This window comes from Prunus dulcis, chromosome 7, assembly GCF_902201215.1.
Source record: "Prunus dulcis chromosome 7, ALMONDv2, whole genome shotgun sequence".
Lineage (NCBI taxonomy): Eukaryota > Viridiplantae > Streptophyta > Magnoliopsida > Rosales > Rosaceae > Prunus > Prunus dulcis.
The window spans coordinates 19,149,169-19,168,283 of record NC_047656.1 but is presented as its reverse complement, the minus strand read 5'-3'; the positions used below and the strand labels follow the sequence as shown (position 1 = coordinate 19,168,283).

The following is a 19,115-nucleotide window of genomic DNA, read 5'->3' as shown; positions in this document are numbered from 1 at the left end:
TGCATATATACAAATGAAAGATAATGTGATTCGTCTATTTTTAGGACTGACACGTGATTTTGAGAGAGAAAGCATTCTCATCGCCACTTGTATGGGAAGGGAGTGAGACCAAGCCAAGTCACTAGGAGAGTGAGGACTTCCCACATATCAAAATGAATACAGCCTCAATCATAGAGATCAACTTGTGCCTTTTGATTTTAGGACGCCGGTGGCGTGGAACGCACCAGTCCGCGACCACTTAGTTTTCCGAAATCTAACTAAATAGAATTGTGACTTCCCAAAAATGCTTGCCGAAAATTAAAGAAAGAAGGTCCATTAGTTTCATTTAAATTTTTATTTGTTTTGTTTGCTTGTTTTAGAATTGATTGTCTTTTAATTTGAGTATTGTATTATAAATCAAAGAGTTGTTTTAATCATAAATGAAAAGTCTTGAATTTGCAATACAAAAGCTCAGCTAAAAGGTTAGTAATGTTGAACGAGCACACGTTTTGCTTGTTATTTTCTCATCTAATGTTAATGGGTCAAATGCACACGTGAAGTGCATCATCAAAATTTCAAAATGGGAAAAACTAAAATATAGGTATTAGTTAGCTTCGATAGCAATAAGGCATCCAATGAAAAGGGATGCTTAGCCTAAAAGAGAAACTAATGTGTGGTGCTTAAGCTTTTGTCTACAACCTAATAGTGATAATGATGTATATGATGGATACAAAGTCAAAATGAAATGTTCAATTATATGCATTAGGCTAGCAATGCAAGCGAAGCATTATGCCAATGAAACTTCATTCACTAAACCAACACGCGCTTGGGGCTAGGGTTTGGGAGTTTGCTCCAAGATTTATTAAATTAATAAATTAGATGAAACGTTACCAATGGGAGGATGTAAAATGGAGAGAGAGAGAGAGAAAAAGAAATTAAAAAAAGAAAAAAAAGAGTGGGCTTAGAAGATTCGGTCGCTAGGAATCCGATTTTGCTTTATGCTTTTGCTTTTGGGCTTATAGGCTGCTTGCTCGTGCGTTGGCGCATAAAGGGCTAGGGTACGTGTGGACTTCCTACTTGGCCACGTCCATGGCTCTAAAGCCTAATGCCCTTGTAAATATGTTTTTGGCTCTTTTGGAGTGGTGTTAGGGCCATGGGGAGCATATTTATTTACTCCAAATCCGTTCTTGTCTCTTTCCTACTCTCTCTTATTACACCTTGTCGGTTCATTTTATGCCATCATTTTTTATTATTTTTATTATTGGTTTTCCCTATTATTTATAGTAATGGTCAATTAGTATAAATTAATTTATATGCTTAGTCACTACTCACGGGTATTCCCATTGGGAATAGATATAGTATTGTTAAATAACATCTCTAACTAATATTAAAATTAGAATTTATAAGCAGTCTCTCATTATTTTACATAATAATTTGAAGTTAATAAGAAACATTATTTTTATTTTATATTTTCCATCAAAATGGGAGTTGATTTTGAATTGAGAAGACATTGTCGGGCATGTAAGGTAAGTCAAACAAATATTTGGTACCTTATAATTAAATAATCATGGTAACTTATTATAATGTGAGACTATAGCTTTCCAAGAAATCTTTGGTGGCATACATAATTTTTTGTTAATTGTGTATTATTGCACTTAAAGAAAAGAAAAATATATATTAATAAGAAAAATGAGTGCATATAGCTCATGTGAGACTATAGATTCATACCTACGGCATATAGCTCAAACCTATGACACATGGTGAGGATGAGGATATTCGGGGTTCTAATAGAAAATGGACGAACACAAATGGCTGCTATACAAAGGTGCATAGATATGTTCTCAAATAAAAAATAATTACACTTTCTCCTCTTTAAGCAAAGAAGATCCTTTGCTTGCCCAAATTATAAATGGGTCACTAATTTGACCAATTACATATTCCATCAAACAAATTTATGTACTTAACCCGCAGTCCACATGACATGAACAAAATAGAAAATAGACACATACTTACTTTCTGTTTTTGTCAACGTTTGAAGAGTGTAGGTATTATTAATGTTCGAATAAGAGATCACTGATCTGTAAGCAAAGACTCTTACCACTGCCAACCCATATTTACTTGGTACCGTGCTTTAGTGCATGCATGAGATAGGTGGTTAACAATAAATATGTAATTGGATTTCGAATTCCCTTTCTCCAATGATTTTTTTCCATAAAATTTTTTTTTGATTTACGTTAAATGTGTAATAACATTTCGTATCGAATCAATTTTCACATCAGTTATGCAAATTGTAGCCGACTAGATTTCTCTATCCAATCAAATTTAGGTTAAAGAGTCTGAAGGAAAAAGAAAAAAGTTATAAGAGTTTGATAAACAACTCCAAAACAAACCCTCCGATGGGACTGATTTATTATGAAGGCGATATCTTTTGAAAAAAGGACACATTCATGATGGATGTGATTGATTTATAATGAAAACAACCACCGCCATAGAAATAATTCTGTTTAACTATTTTCCAATGAACAACTGAGTTCATGATTCCTGTTTTGAGGACGCAATTTGCGGTGGTGGGTAATCATTATAAAACATCAATTGGTGGGGGTTATTTATTTATTTATTTTTAATACAAGCGATAGTCCCAAAGAAAAAGAGTTTTCTCACACACACATGAGGGTGTAAACCAAATTTTTTTTTCATTAAGCTAGACCTGTTGACACCAATTGGTGGGTTAGTAGGTGTCTTCAAGTTTGTGACTGTTGACCAAAAAATAAATAAATTTGTGACTAATGAGGTTTAGCTTTTATGAAATAGAAACCAGTCATCAAAAAGGAACAAGAGCCACAAAATCTGGAAAAGAAGATTACGGAAAGGGTACAAAAGGATCCTAGAGACTTTGAGAAACAAAAAAAGAGATGATAGTGACTTCAGGTAAGACAAGATTTTATCACAAAGATTGCAATCTCTCGCCGGTCAAGGAATAGCAGTCTTTTGGGTCTTAAGCCGACTTTGAGGAAGATACCAGATGTAATTTGAAACAAGAAGACACTCTATTGTAGTAAAAGGTTTAGATACACATGAATGATTGAATGACAATAAAAAAATGTAATTGAATCAAAACACGAAAAATTCGAGACATTTTTCAACAAATAAAAACAAATTACAAATATGGATAGACCAATAGCTAGCCGATATTATGGAGGTCATTCATTCAAAGCTTAAAAGTCCAAAAGCCAAAAAAATAGTCACAGAGCTTTACAAAACGTGCATATGCTTGCATGTATCTATCTCATTCCTCTCATAGGTCATAATTTCAAGACGATTTCATATAATGTTGACAGAAAAAGAAACAAGATCAAACCATCTACCCCCAAAACAAGCAGTTTGAGGTAGGTGGTTTTCATATATTATAGAAACCCTAGCAACTCAAACAAGCTTACTCTATAAGCACATTGCCACAGAACTTTTATGAAGAGCCAACAAGCTAGATAGATAGGCATAACAGACAAATAAATAAACAAGGGCCAAACCCTCTTATCAAGGAAGAGAATGAATCATCACAACTTCCTGGAAAGCCACATGCCAACTGCTCTGCTTAGTTCTCTCTCCCAAATTATATCAATTGCTTGAAGTAGATACTAAAACACTATGCTCATTCAGATGCCTCTGGAACTCAGCCAACTGAGTCTGCAGTTGAAGAATTCCTGCAGCCTTCTCAGAGAGTACGGCATTCAATTTACAGATATAATCATCAAGTCGATTGCCTGGTTGGTCAGCTTCGGCCAGCAGATTCATCTCCTGCATAAGTAAACGCAGTTAAACTACGTCCAAGCATAGCACAAAATAAAACTACAATGCGGTCAGAAGAGATTGTTTCCAACCTCCCTAACAATTTCTATGGTCTGCTCTACTTGTCTTCGGTGAGCAGTCACAAGGTCTTCCTCTTCCTAAAAGCAACCAAATGAGAGTATGATGAATGTCATATATCATTTAGCAATTAGCAATTGAATGACTCATATTAAAATTCAAGATGGAAAAATGTAGAATGTATTCACCTGCAAGACGGCATTAAGATCATCATCAGAATTTGAGTTGATAGCCCCAAAATCAGGCATATCCCTCCATTTCACCTGATTGCCAATCTTTCGCCTTTCCTCCAGCGATGATCGCTGGTAGGTCTCTACCTTCTTACTATTCCCTCGCGATGGTTTGTCTTGTTCATAAGCCTGCTCAGGGTAGTCAAGATCATCTGTGCCTATGAGATTTTGACCACCTGTCTGATCCTTGTAGTAATCTGAATATAAAGATGCAGCCAAACTTCCTTCTACCCTCCCACTAGGTACACGATCCACATTAAATTGTGGGGAGGGTTCTCTCTCTATCTGTTTGGACCAACCAAAGCTGCTCTTTTCACTAGGAACATAATTCATGTCATCTTCAAAGGTTGTGTCAGTTGATGTAGATGAAGACAAGGGCATTGTGGTTGAGTCTCTAAGGTATGACAATGAAGACGATTGATGCCTTCTGGAGCCACTTCCTTTTGATAAACTCTTCACCCTGGAAAGAAAGAAATTCATGAGAAATGTATAAACAATGATAAAATTCAATTCTCCACTTATTTTGTATAATACTAAATACCTATCAGCATATCTCAGAGTGTTGAGAGTGTGTTCACACGATCCTGAGCTTGGTGAAATGCATGATATCATAACGGTGCGTGAATCACCAACAAATGAATCCCTAAGAACTTCAGTCAACTTACTCCCTCTGAAAGGAATGTGGCCTTGGTCACTGTCAAGAGCTCTAATGCATTCTTTTAATGCAAGTAAGCTTTTATTAATCTCAGCACCTTCCATTCTGCAAGAAGAAAGTAAACTATCATCTCTTGCAACTCAAAGGTCCTTTAACAATAGTCTGTATGGACAATCAATATAAATAAAAAAGGAACAAGGTTAAGCCACCCAAGCAGTGAAGATCTCCTAAGGGAACCAATTGATTCATCAACCCTAGCTATGCCAAGGGTGATACTATTTTCTGAATAAGTATCATGCTAATTGGTCATAATTCCACACAACAAATTCCCACCTTGTCTGTTTATCATTATCTGTCGTATCTGCACCACGCTCACTTCCAGCAAGGTCTATGAAAGATAGCTTGCCTATAAGTCGGGCAGGCTTTGATTCAGTTCCATCAGCTGATCTCTTGATACAGAGCTGAAGTATGGCATGTGATCGGGAAGACTCCTCATTTGCACCAGTTGTACCAGTACTTCTTGTGGCATTTCCCTTCTCAATGAACTCCTTGACTGTCTCCACATTTGACACCCTGTACTCTTGCAAACCCACGATGCACACTTGCTGTTTACCATCCTCTCTCATGCAAAGCTTTCTGCAAAAGTGGAACTCTTTGAGGATAATGAGTCTGAATGAAAATCTTCTCTGGCCTACAGGCTGAAATAACTTACTTTCGATCATTTAGGAGATCAAACAGTTTCCCTCCATATATCTCGAAGAAACTAACGAATAACTGAAAACCTTGGTTTCGGTAAGTATCGAGCATTAATCTTAGAATATCCTGGGATGCTTTAAGGGGTAATGGTTGCATAGTGTAAGTCTTCCCACTCCCTGAACAGCTAAATAAGATTAACTTCAGTTTACAGGTACACATATAACAGAATAAAAAGTGAGAAACAGAAAACATAAATATTTGGAATACATTTCCAGGGAGGAAAAAAGACATATTCTCTCAATTAAACCAATTAGAACTTAAAAGAACAGTTAAAAAACTCCAACAAGATAACATAACTTACATACACGAGTCAACAGTTTAAAGAATCGTGGATGTTGAGAAAGGTGACGGCAAAATTTTAAGTATAATGGAGAAGTACTAGGTTTTCATAAAAGGAAAATACTTGCCTGTCTGCCCATATGCAAAGCAAGTTGCTTTTGTTCGTTGGAAAATCAGTGGAACTATTGGCTCCACAGTCTCAAAGTACACCTAAAGTAACAAAATTAAAGATAATGTAAAATTATCTGTAACAAAACAGTAAAGTGAAACAAGAGTCTGATAAACTCACCTCATCATTTGAAACATCTTCATTCAGCACAGCATCAAAAACAAATTCATGTTTCTCGACATATTCTGTTAAGTCAACCTGCGGAGGATGGTGACATAGAATTAGATGCTTCTAAAAAGTAAATACACAGCTCCATACATAGAAAAGAGGAGTTTTCTGAGAACATTAAGCTATTAAAGAATTGGAAATTGCTCGGTCACACACACACAAACACAAACACATGAATGTTAAAGAGATTTTTCTGGGAGATATTCACTTGCTCAGTCACACCCAAAGACATATGAATGCATGCAAGCATGAAAACATAGAACATTGGAAGTTGAACTCTTGACAATCGATCGCTGTTGAAAAACTCGCTCACCAGGTGCTCACCTTAAGTTTTGTTTCATGAACTGTGAGTGCATTAGAACCTGGTTCTATTGTAATAATGTCTTCCTCTTTCTTTGAAATTTCCCTTTTATTTAGTGGTCTCTTGCGTACCTGCATTAAAAATAAAAAAATAAAAAAATAGCATCAACATTTCCACTGCAAAAAGAGAAAACAGAACAGATAGTCATGCTCAATTTGTTGATTCTAGAATGCAATATTTCGGGAAATCAAGAGCAGCCATTCCCTGCACTGCATGAGATGATACAGAGAAAGAGAAACAACTTTTAAATGACATACCACAACTTTGATCTTAGCAACACTGTTGGCCCTTTCTTTATCCGATGAAAAACTCTTGAGCAGATTATTCTCAGGCAAACCCCGTGATCTGCTTGTAAGCTTGTTGGTGGAGAGAAATGGCTCAGAATCGTCAAGACTTTTACCACGACCAGGATGATGAAGCGGGTGCCCGTTAGATTGGCCTGAAACGGGCATCTACCGATGCCAAACATCAATCAACAATTTATTTTTTTTAATTTTAAAAAAAAGTATTACATTGGATCAAGGCAGAGAAATGTGAGGTCTAAGCTTTTAAAAAAATGAAAAAAAGCAGGGCATTTATGAAAAAGTAAACTTAAATCCACATTTCAGTCTCTAATCAATGTAAAAGAGACAACATAGAATTTAGCGAAATTTCTGATCAAGAGGAAAAAAAAAAAGTACAACTTTTAGAAGTAAGGGGACAAACCTCAGGCAATAACTCGGTGTCAAAGGAATGCAGATCAAGCAAGCCGGGGCTGAGCTCACTGGGCGAAACTCGATCATCACCGTTCCTTCTCGTGGTCGACGATCGCGATGCAATCGAAGCGTCCGGTGATCGCTCACGAACACTTCTCTGATTATTCCTGCTCGTTTTCGAGCCGTACAACTCAAAGTCCTGCAACCAAAATCTCTGAGAATGTGAGCTTTTCATACGAAGGAAGGAATGGTTAAGTAATTGTGAGCTCAACGAGGGGCAAATTTGCAAAATTTAATATAAGATGAGGACCTGTGAGAGACTGGAGGACTGGAGCCACTTGGAGGAGGCGTCCATGAAGTTGTCCGAGTACTGACGCTGGTGGTGCATCGCCGAATTAGATCGCGCCATCTGTCTCCCCACCACATTCATCTTCGTCTCCAACTCTCCCTCTCTATCGGCTCAGCTGGCCGTACAAAGCTCCAATACACTTTATGTATCAGTGAGAGAAAGCTTCTGAGAGAAGCTGCTGTTGCAGTAGTGATGGTGGTTGGAAGATGTTTTTTTTCTTTTTCTCGAACTTTTTCTTTTCCAGTTTTCGCGTTAAACAAACAAACAGAGCGTGCGAGAGACACAGGGAGATTTTGAAACTTTGAAAAAGAGAGGGTGGGGGGTGGGGCAGCCGATTCGAGGTGCGCTATGGGGACGACAAACGAAGCAAGAGGATGAATGGCGGGGACACGTGTCGCTTATTCAAACCGTCAATTGCCTCGAGCGGGTAAGGTGGTCTGCACGTCGTTGAGTGTATTGTCCGATTCGCTACATCGCGAGTCTTCGATTATCTATGCACCGTCGATGATTCACCGTTAGATTATGGATTGTCTCCGTCTGGAAAATTGGACGTCGGATGGTGTAGCCCATTTTTTAAGCAAAGCCCATAAGTCACGGGTCACTTATTAAAATGGATCGTTTTGGGAGGTCCACATTTGTAATATATGGGAAAAATATGATGAATGGTATTAGTAGGAGGGAAAAGTTGAATTTGAATTGGTATTTTGTCGGTAAAAGTTTAAAATTTATTTAAAAATTCCACTTGGAATCTTCATTTGGCTCAAGGATTCAAATTAAATGTGCTTATGAATGGTTGTATTTGTACTCCCTTTAGCTTCTTCAACACTTAATGATCATATATAGGGTCCACAAAATCACATGTTGAGCACAATTTAGGATTTCAAAATGCAAATAGAGAGTTATGTATCTTAGCTTAGTCAAAACAAAAAAGCATGATTAGGCTATCGATGTAATGTCTAAACTTTCATATAAGGAAATAAAAAATCAATAGTCAATTGCCATTTTTAGGTCTGTCCCTCGATGTTAAATAATCATTATCTAGTGCATAAAGGCTTTTATTTGAGGGATACTCTTGTAGGATCCACCATACATTGTATTTCAATTATCAAAATCATCTATTTTCTAGGTATTCATTCAAAATCATCTATGCACAAAATTACTTGAATATGAATCTGTTTGACTACTCAATTAAAGGATTGTTATTTTAGTGTTTTCTTAGAGCATCTTATTCATCAATTTTGTTAGGCACAGCTAAATGTCTTAACAATTTTTGAGTTGCTTGATTTTTTTACAAAAATGATCAATGAATGAAGACTTAAAAAATAGACAGATTGAATTGTTAAATAAAATTCATAGTAGGCCTTAAAGAGTGTTTCTCAAATAAAATTATATTAAAGGTCCCTCAATAGAAGGGAATTGTATTAATTTACGTACTTCATTCATCATCATCTTATTTTAAAACATCTTACGCGTAATCTTTAAATTAAAAGTGCAAACATTGTAGGTTGTGACTGTGAGGCCAAGCTTGAACATGTTTGAATAAACTCAACTCAAGCTTTAACAAAGTTATAAGTGTAGGTTGTCATCAGTTAGGTGATTGGATTGTGAATTGAGATGAAGTATCAATTTTCGAATATACATCATACATGAACCTAATATTTATTGTCTCATAACATCTAACTCGAGTTTCACTAATTAGATCGGTTTCACAAGTTGTCCTATAAGTTTAAACTTCGATTGAATTAAAATTGGTTCGAGTCAAATCATCGAGTTGCACAAAATTTAAAGAACATATATGATCTATTTTCTTTTTGTTATTGCATATATATTATCTATATTGTTTGCTTGACAATTAATTTTGACATCTCTAAGTTGTGTGGATTTGTAGTCTTTGCTAGGTGGCTGTTTTTGATTTGTAAGACAAAAGAATGAGTTATTAATATAAAAGATTTGTGTGCGAAATTTAACATCAAGTTGAGATGGCCGAGTTGGTCTAAGGCGCCAGATTAAGGTTCTGGTCCGAAAGGGCGTGGGTTCAAATCCCACTCTCAACATTCATTTTTCTCTTTTTTCATCGGCTCACACACTACGTGATTGGATCTTAACCGTCCCAATATACATCTAAGAAATGAAATATGAACGGCCAAGATCAATCTCTTCTTCCCAAATTTCCAATTCCCAATCCCACAGCGCCCGCGCTTTTTTCACAATTACTGTTCCAAATTCGCAGAGAAGCTAGACTGGAGAGGCAAGCAAGCAAAAGCAGAGACGCGATATGGCTCAAGCTGCGAGGCTCAACCTCCGATTGCAGAAGGAGCTCAAGCTCCTCCTCACCGACCCTCCTCCGGGTGCTTCTTTCCCTCTCCTCTCTTCCTCTTCATCCCTAACAACCATCGACGCCCGTAAGCTTCCCAATTCGCGTCCCTTTTCAGATTTATCTAACACCGCGTTTGGTTATCGAGAAAAAAAAAAAAAAAGAAGTTGACATTAACGAAAGTTTTTGCTTTTGTTTCAGAAATTAAAGGCCCAGAAGGAACTGTGTACGCCGAAGGTCTATTCAAAATTAAGATTCAAGTACCCGAGAGGTTGGTTGAAGTTGTGATGCTTAGTTGAGAATTTTCTGATTTTTTTTTTTTGGGGTTACAGATCTTTAAAATTTTAAAATTTTCAGGTACCCGTTTCAGCCTCCAAGCGTGACCTTTGCTACGCCGATTTACCACCCGAATATCGACAACGGAGGCCGAATTTGCCTCGACATTCTCAATCTTCCTCCGAAGGTGAGTGAATTTTTCGATGTCCCCGAAAAAAGTGCTAATGGCAAATGCGGGTTAAGCGAGTTAGCCAAGGGCATTATAAACCGCCCCTTTGCACTTGAGGTTCGAACACCTCCTCCTCGTATATAAGACTAGTTTAGAATATCGCTATTGTAAAAAAGAAAAAGTGTTAATGTATACTGTCACTGAGGATAGTCTGGTTTCAGGTTGTGACGTGAAAGTTTTCTGTTTTGTTCATCGATCAATTTATAGTGAGGGTTAGGTTAATTTATATCTGTGCAGGGGGCGTGGCAACCGTCATTGAACATTTCAACCGTGCTTACAAGCATTGGATTGTTATTGAGTGAGCCCAATCCTGATGATGGCCTGATGTGTGAAGCGGTGAGTGTTCATGTGATGAATTGTAGATATATATATATATATATATTATATGCTCATATTCAGTAGATGGTTGGGATTTGGGGATGCCAATTACTGCTTAACAAGTTCAATTTTTCTATGTTTGGATGCGCAGAGTAGGGAGTTTAAATACAACAGACAAGCTTTTGACCAGAAAGCTCGATCTATGACTCAGAAATATGCTACTGGGAATGTTTGTGACACTCAATTTCACAGCAATGCAAATCCAATCACAGTACTGTCACTTTATCTTAGATTTATTTGGTTGTGAAGCTTTACTCTCGGATACAAGCTATTCAAAATTGTTAATTTTTTTTTCTTTCCCTGTTTCTTGTATCTCCCCAGGTGCAGCTGGAGGTTGAAACAACAAAGCATGAGCCAAAACATGAAGCAGATGAGTTTGTTGTAAGTGATAAGAAGGTAATTTGGGGTAGCAGGAAGTTGTCATTGGAGGCTTCAGGCCAAACCAAGAAAAGGGATGCTAATGAGGAAGGGAATCCAGTCCCTAAGGACCAGCTCTTTCTCTCTGATTTTGGAAACCAGATAGAAGAAGAAGGAACAGAAAAGGCAGTGAAAGATACCCTTGATAAATGCAATCAAAGTCAGGAGAAGAAGCTATGTGGGAGCAGAAGGAAGTTATCATTAGAATCCCTCGGCCAATTCCAGAAGAAAAGTGATAATGATATGGAGAATGAGGTGCCATATAATCATCGTTCATCACTCAAACCACAAAGCCTTCCTGTGCCCTCTTCAGGATCATTGGTGCCACAATCTGGAAACAGTCACAAGCAAGGGCTTCATCAGAGTCAAGAAAGTAAATTGGCAGATGACAACATAGGCATGAGATCAAAGAGGGTGCGTAAGTTTGGCAACAATCTGTCGTTGGGTTCTTTGAACACATCCAAAATGATTGATGAAAACATCGTTATCCCTCAACTGTCGCCCTCTCGGTCCCATTGCAATGCTTTGTCTGAGCCCTTGCCAATGGCGCCAGCCCTTGGCAGTGTCACCAAATTGCAACCACATAAAGATTTGGTTGATGGAATTGGAAATGGCTTCATTGGTACAAGTTGCAAGAAGCTTTGGCTGGGGTTTAGAGGCTTATCAGAGTCACATGGAAAGGTTGACAAGGAGAATGTGGCGCCACAGGTGACTGAGAATTCTGATGCAGTATCAAAGAATGGGGGTATAAATGTGAGTTATACAAAATGTGGGATAGATCAATTGGAAGCGAAGAATAGTGGAAACATGCTTCCACTGTCCCAGAAGAGTGTCTCTTCATATCCATCCAAGTCCGTTCCGAAGCAAGAACAAAACTTGAGGTGGGATGAGAAGCAGCAATCTAAACAAGGTTACAATTGCGAAATTACCAAAGTGATTAAACAAAAGGAATCAGAAGGACCAGCAATATCCGAGTCTGAGGCAGTAATTGTGTTGGATAGTGAAAGTAGTGATGAGGAAAGGCGAATACCTCCGAGGTCTAAATCACTGCTAGCAAGAAAGCGCATGGGAAAGTGGAGAATAAGAAGCTGAAAGTCATTACACCCCAATTCAGATTAAGCTCTTTGATTGTGGTTCCCTTACCAACTTTGTGCTCTTTATTCTGTCTATGTATGTTTGTTTGATAAAAATATTGAACCACCAAAATGAAAGATCTTGTTGGTTTCATAATGGGCCAATTGCTAAAGTAATATTTTGGGCCTTTTTTTGTGCCATGGAACAGAGGTCAATTAAATGGGTTGGGTTTGGGCTTAAATTGTTCTAGCCGGTCTAAAAAATAACCACAAATAATCGATAAATAAGTAAATGACTAAAAAGGGTGAGGAAATCAAGGAAGAACTGTGGGTAGAGAGGGCTTACAGAAAGAAATAGAAGACAGGTAGAGGGAGAGGCAGAGGCGTCGAGCTTGTGGGTAAGGCGGTTGGCCTTGGCCTGGCCTGCTCGATATACAGTGTCAGTCGTTATAGGCTTAGAGGCAGCTCAAGACCTTGAAAGACGAGAAGCCCAAACTAGAACTCAAAGAAGCAGCTGAAGAAAGAAGACGAGTGATGGCGTCGAGCTGCCTCTCAACGCTGGGTAGTGTACCTCCTTCTTGGAGTGGTTGGTCGAGTTGGAGAAAGCAATTTCCTTTAGCCTCAGCAAGCTCGTCATCTTCATCCTCTGCTTCATGGTTCGATTCTCGACGGCTTCGGAGGACCCAGGTGGTGTGTATGGCCCCAGATGAGGAGAAACTCACTCGCCGCAACCCTCTCGATTTCCCAATTGTAAGTATGCTCCTCCTTCCTCTGCCTGCTCACTTTCTGTACAAAACCCAATAAACAAAAATCCAACTTCTGTGGTCTCTGGAATTTGGATTGGCTTGAAATTTTTGGTGCTAATTTGTATTTGGTTTGCGTAATTGCGTTGTAGGAGTGGGAGAGGCCTAAGCCAGGGCGTAGACCTGACATCTTCCCCCAGTTCAGTCCTATGAAAACACCTTTGCCACCTCCAATGCCATATGACCCTCCCGAAGAAGACGAAGACGAGGAGGAGAAGAAGGAGGAAGAAGAAGAGGAGCAAGAGCAAGAGGAGGAATCTCCTGAGAAGATTGACCCAGATAAGAACAATATTTAATCTGTCTCTGCACTCTGGTTAAATCTGGATTGCTTCCTTTTTGTTTTACCTTCACTTTAAAGGTCCACTCAATTGATGGTCTTCTACTTGTAGTGTTTCTGTAGGTCTAAGTGCTCTCCGGCCCACTGTATGAGTTCAACGGATTATGCTATGTTTAATGAGTTATTTGGTATTGAAATTGAATGTTAATTGTTTTTGGATGAAATGTGTACCCTTTACTCGAAAACTCACATCAATGTCCATTGACACAAATACTAGTTCCACAAGACCGACTTCTTGGTGTTACAATCAGAAATTTATATTTTTGCGTATTTACATCCATTTAGATAGTCTAAAATAAAGAAATGAATAAATAGTTTCTTGTGGAAAAAAATGTATCCAAACTCTTCCTAGATTCAACAAGATTCTCCCCATGCACATAGCATTTCTAGGATCCCTATTGAATAATGAATACCATCTGATGGAACGTGAAAGTAGTCTCTTTATCTAGCTTCCATCACAGTCATAGATACACAATTTGATGAACCCATATCCGACCTTCCATGAGGTTGTGATGACCCAACTTCACTTCTTGAAATACAGTATGCAGGTTGTTTTGGATCAGGTAAAAACATGATATCGCTTGTAAGCATGGATATTACTTCTGACATGGTAGGTCTATCTACTGCATACTCTTGCACACATAGGAGACCAACGTGAATAAATTTTGAAACTTCATCATTTGGGCATGAGTCCATTGATGGGTCCCTTAGCTCTAGACTGTCACCTTGTTTCCATAAGCCCCAGGCCTGCAATCATTAGAGTTTTAATGAACCACACGAGTGTTAAATCACATTAGGATTAGGATATCTTTCTGTCTAATGGAAATTAAATTCCATTTTGCTCTTCTTTATAACTTACTAGTTCGATAAGGCTGAGAGCAGTGGATGAAACAAAAACAGTGTTCTTTCGGCCGCTCACAATCTCCAGCAGTACAACTCCAAAGCTATATACATCGGACTTCTCAGAGAAAATGCCATTCATGGCATATTCTGGAGACATATAGCCACTGCATAAAATCGTTACAAGTTAGGGAACATTCATATTTTGCAAAAGTAAAGATAAATGTCAAAGTGTCATTTGCAAGACATTACTATTATTTCTTTTTTGGTACTTACTATGTTCCTACAACTCTATTCGTATTTCCTCTGGACTCATTCTGTCCGAAAATTCTGGCCATTCCAAAATCTGATATCTTAGGGTTCATGTTTTCATCAAGTAAAATGTTGCTAGTCTTCAGATCTCTGTGTATGACTCTAACTCTAGAATACTTATGAAGATAAAGAAGTCCTTGTGCAATCCCTTCGATGATGTTGATGCGTCTCTGCCAATCTAAAAGATTCACTCTAGTGGAATCTGAAGTTAAAGTGGTGCGTAGTGGTCAACATAATAATCAAATATAAGATGCCAGATTAAGCAGATTAGTAGGGTTAAAAGATTAGGGGGAAGAGGGGAGTGTATGGATTTGAAAGGGAATTATGGACAAACCAAAGAGGAAGGCATCTAAGCTTGTATTTGTCAGGTATTCGTATATCAGAATCTTCTCTTCTCCTTGAATGCAACAACCCAAAAGCCGAACAAGATTACTATGTTGAAGTTCAGCTATAAGTGTAATCTCATTCATGAATTCTTCTATTCCTTGCCCTGAATGTCTTGCAAGTCTCTTTACTGCCACCTGTTGCCCATCTGGTAATACACCCTACATCATTTTTCAGTGTCAGGTATCAATTTCCCAGATAATCGTTGTTTTATTTTTTATTTTTTAAATTTCCAGATAAACTTAAATTTTACCTTGTAGACCGGTCCAAAACCACCCTCTCCTAGCTTTCTGGCAAATGAGAAGTCATCTGTTGCAGCCAGTATTTCAGAAAAGCTGAGCATCTTAAACTCCTGCCCTCTCCCCCTGCCTGTTTTGAGCTTGAATATGTCACGAAATCCTCTAATTTGAGATCCAAACTCAAGTAGTCCTTGCTCTTGGCTTGTTTCCACCTTGTCTGCATTCCGATAATTGCAATAGTATATAATGTACTTGCACTTGCAATTTATAAATTAACAGAAACAAAAACTTTTATCGTTTCAGCTTACCAGTTTGTTGCACGACTGCAAGTTTTCTTTTCCTTGTGTAGCAGAAATAGCCTAAAAGTAGCGCTGCCACAGCAAGTATAATACCTACGATACACCATATCCACCATTTCTTCTGTGTACTTCCTTTTTCGGTAGTCGTTCCATCTACCCCAACCACAAAATTAGTTTCAAGTATTAAGTGGTTGAGAGCTGTAGCTAATTCTAACTGTTTGTTCTTATTCCAAACAATGCCAGACATAATTGTTGCATTGCAGTGTTTTGTATCATGGTATCAAATAGCAAAAACCCACCATTACTTAATTTTCTTATTTATCAGTTTTCAAGCATATTTCTAACTTCTGAGAAAGCTCAAAAGATATAGAAAGGATGGAAGAATGAGGAGATGCATTAGATAAACTCAGTATTGGTTTAGGCTCTACATACCTCTGCTGTTATTCGCTATGATAATGAGATAATTGACTCCAAAGTAATCATTCTGGACAAAATGTGCTCCTTTTTTGAAAAACAGGCATCCAGATCCATTGGTATGTATATTTTGGTAGCCGATACAGGTGCAATCATTCCAGCAAGTAGCGTGACAGTCGCTAAGATCTAAGTTAGTATTATTATCCTGATGTGTAAATTGAGCATCATTTAAGTAGCCTCTTGTTGGCAAAAGTAGCTCAGATCCATTCCTGCATTCAGAGGGCTTCTGCTCTATGCACACTGCATCTGGGTAATACGGGTTGAACTGGCATGGACTTGTAACGGTGGTTTCCCAAGTAGTACCATTTGGGGCTAAAATAGACTGCAAGAGTTGGCCCCAAGTATTCAGTTCCCATCTTGAAAGAGTAGAGTTGTTTTTAACAGAGTAAGTGAAGTATGTTTCTTCTTCATTTGATACAAAATTGAAATCAAATAAATCAGTCCTTGTTGTCAGTTCAGGGGCCTTTGGAAAACTTCCATTTTCCCAGATCCCGCTGGTCCAGTATACAACCTCTCGCCGCCAGATGATCAATCGGTTGGTGCGACTGGGGTCCACACCAAGCCTGAACGCACCAGAAACCGGGGATTGATAACTGAACCATGAAGAAAGTGTTCGATTATGTCCAGTCTTAAGGTTCATGCCTAACTTCATTCCAGGTAACAATGTGTTGGATGGATAATCAAAACTTTCCCATAGAATGTTTCCAGGTGTTCCATCTGATGTTACTTTTCTTAGGATAAAATTTCCAGTATCCATCAAATAGGCAGTCACATTACCAGAAACTGTTTGATTGGGATCTGATATAATAATCTGCCCTCCACCATGTATGATCTTCAATTTTCCATCACTATCCAATGTAAATACTCCAGATGAATCGACAACCGGAGTTTCTGGGTTGGCCACCCACACTGCATCTGGATGATCTGGTAGTTTGCTGTACCATATTCCCAAGAAACGGTTACTGGTAATGCCGAGGTTACTTGAAGCACCAGGACTGAAGAAGCCTAACTTGAAGTGGCCATGTTGAGAGACGAGATGATCGGTGTCCTGGTCCCGGAGCTGTTCGCCTTGCTTGAGGGTATATATCACTGTTTCTGCATAAGAAGAACAAATATACCGCATGAAGAAACATGAGAAAAAGAGAAGCACAAAGCTTGTCAGTTTAGCCATCGGCTAAGTGTTTTGTGTAAATGATCTCTGTTCTCACACAGAAGTGTTTGTAATTTGAAATAAGCCTCCATGGAAGACTTTTCACCCCCCGACTTTTCTTGATTTAACAAATACATTATACATGTAATTACTTGCGCTGTTGTTACGCGTATGGGGGGAGACTTGTGTCCAAAATTGGTTATTCTTGCGATGACCTCAGTATTTTATTGACTTGTTCTTCATTTCTTTTAAAACTGCAAGGATGGCTGTAAAAAATTATGCGAGTCATAGTGGAAGGTTCTTGTGATAGCCATTAAAGTCATGAACCGGGCCCCTGCTAATCTCATCTTAATTTCGTAGGCATACTTCTAACTGTAATTTGAATTTCCTTCATGGACCACCACCGTCAAAAGGATGTGCGCTGCCTTCAAGGGACTTGTAGCTCAATTGATAAAGAGTATTACCCATGCACCCCATGTGCTACGTTCAATTCTCCCTCTCTCAATATTGCTTGTATTAAAGGGCAAAGAAAAATCAATGTAGCAACCCCAATTCTTACTAATATCTGATGAAAAATGAAACTAGTATCTTTTATCTATCTAGCTTCCACTAGAGTCATAGATACACAATTTACTGGACCCATATCAAGCCTTCCATATGGTGGTGATGGCCAAACTTCATTTCTCGAAAAATAATATGCAGGTTGTTTTGGATCAGGCAAAAACATGATATCACTCGTAAGCATGGATATGACTTCTGAAATGGTAGGTCTATCTGCCGCATGCTCTTGCCCACACAGGAGGCCAACATGAATAAATTTTCAAACTTCTTCTTTTGGGCACGAGGCCATTGAGTTGTCCCTTAGCTCTACACTGTCACCTTGTTTCCACAATTCCCAGGCCTGTAAATCATTTAAGTTTTGATGCAGTGTATGAGTCTTTCTGCTCCAGTTGAAATTGAAATTGAATGCCTGTTTTGATCTATCTATCTTTGTTAGTTACAAGTTCAATAAGGCTGAGAGCAGTAGATGAAAGGAAAACGGTGTTCTTTTTACCACTCAAAAACTCCAGCAGTAAAACTCCGAAGCTGTAAACATCGGACTTCTTGGAGAAAATGTCTTTCATGGCATACTCTGGAGACATATAACGCTGCATAATTGTAAATCCTAGAGAGCATTTATACTTGGAAAAGAAAGGAAAAAAAAAAAAAAAAAAAGCAAGTGCATATATAAATGTTACACTGCTGTTTGGAAAACATCACTATGAAAATATTTTTTCTGTACTTCCTATGTTCCTACAACTCTTCTTGTATTTGCTATTGGACTCATTCTGTCCGAAAATTCTGGCCATTCCAAAATCTGATATCTTCGGATTCATTTTTTCATCAAGCAAAATGTTACTAGCTTTCAGATCGCTGTGTATGATTCTCAGTCTAGAATACTTGTGAAGACAGAGAAGTCCTTGTGCAATCCCTTCAATGATCTTGACGCGTCTTTCCCAGTCTAGATGTTCCCCTCTAGTTGAATTATGCTCTTTCAGTTTCCCAGTAAGTCCAAAAAAACAAAAACAAAAACTATACGTTCTCATTTCTCCAAGAGTGGTGGGTAAAATATGTTGCCTAGAGGAGTTTCGGGAGGGAACGTCCCTGTTTATAGATGTTTTAGACTCGAATGTCCAACAATATATTTCCAATATGTCGAATTTTCGTTCTCCCAATATCATTTGTATAAAATATCTAATCTCGTCTTTGTAATCAGTCATATTGTCAATTATTGTGCAGACATACTTGTATATTACCCCTATAGACTGCAACGTAAAGGTATTTTCTAAGCCGCCAAACTGTCAATGACACAGAATCCTTCTCGTATTCTCGGCGTCAGATTAGAGTCTGAAATTTTTTGGAAAGTTCATCTTGTTGGTCCCATTCGGATTTTAGATTATTAGATGGGGATGAAAAATAACATTTCCCATTGATTTCAAAGTTGTACAAGTTTCTGTGTCACATTAATGAACTGAGTTCAAGAAAACAAAACTGCTCGAAGTTGGTTGAAATCTCATTTCTCTGATGATTTTTTTTATAAAAAGA

General features: G+C 38.2%; 4 protein-coding genes and 1 non-coding gene across 5 annotated transcripts; 3 read left to right on the top strand and 2 right to left on the bottom strand.

Moving 5' to 3' along the window:
- Window positions 1–3,149: 3,149 nt before the first annotated feature.
- LOC117633618 (kinesin-like protein KIN-13B) lies at window positions 3,150–7,813 on the bottom strand. The gene is made up of 12 exons (XM_034367279.1): window positions 7,467–7,813; window positions 7,167–7,355; window positions 6,719–6,913; window positions 6,425–6,532; window positions 6,053–6,130; window positions 5,892–5,973; window positions 5,441–5,600; window positions 5,062–5,364; window positions 4,615–4,833; window positions 4,032–4,533; window positions 3,858–3,923; window positions 3,150–3,774 (listed from the first exon to the last, which is right to left on the bottom strand). The coding sequence occupies exons 1-12, from the start codon at window positions 7,584–7,586 to the stop codon at window positions 3,595–3,597; spliced, it is 2,202 nt and encodes a 733-aa protein (XP_034223170.1). The 5' UTR covers window positions 7,587–7,813; the 3' UTR covers window positions 3,150–3,594.
- A 1,665-nt stretch (window positions 7,814–9,478) lies between these two features.
- Window positions 9,479–9,559, top strand: TRNAL-AAG. Its single transcript has one exon. It is a non-coding gene; the product is annotated as a tRNA-Leu (tRNA).
- A 125-nt stretch (window positions 9,560–9,684) lies between these two features.
- Window positions 9,685–12,389, top strand: LOC117633622. The gene is made up of 6 exons (XM_034367283.1): window positions 9,685–9,907; window positions 10,021–10,090; window positions 10,177–10,282; window positions 10,562–10,660; window positions 10,794–10,913; window positions 11,024–12,389. Exons 1-6 carry the CDS (start codon window positions 9,781–9,783, stop codon window positions 12,209–12,211), a joined length of 1,710 nt encoding a protein of 569 aa, XP_034223174.1. The 5' UTR covers window positions 9,685–9,780; the 3' UTR covers window positions 12,212–12,389.
- A 115-nt stretch (window positions 12,390–12,504) lies between these two features.
- LOC117633641 (histone acetyltransferase KAT6B-like) lies at window positions 12,505–13,517 on the top strand. Its single transcript, XM_034367306.1, has 2 exons — window positions 12,505–12,942; window positions 13,088–13,517. The coding sequence occupies exons 1-2, from the start codon at window positions 12,727–12,729 to the stop codon at window positions 13,289–13,291; spliced, it is 420 nt and encodes a 139-aa protein (XP_034223197.1). The 5' UTR covers window positions 12,505–12,726; the 3' UTR covers window positions 13,292–13,517.
- A 50-nt stretch (window positions 13,518–13,567) lies between these two features.
- LOC117635524 (G-type lectin S-receptor-like serine/threonine-protein kinase CES101) lies at window positions 13,568–17,051 on the bottom strand. The gene is made up of 7 exons (XM_034369828.1): window positions 15,839–17,051; window positions 15,416–15,559; window positions 15,122–15,324; window positions 14,819–15,029; window positions 14,449–14,686; window positions 14,192–14,339; window positions 13,568–14,079 (listed from the first exon to the last, which is right to left on the bottom strand). Exons 1-7 carry the CDS (start codon window positions 17,049–17,051, stop codon window positions 13,774–13,776), a joined length of 2,463 nt encoding a protein of 820 aa, XP_034225719.1. The 3' UTR covers window positions 13,568–13,773.
- Between the last annotated feature and the right edge of the window lie 2,064 nt (window positions 17,052–19,115).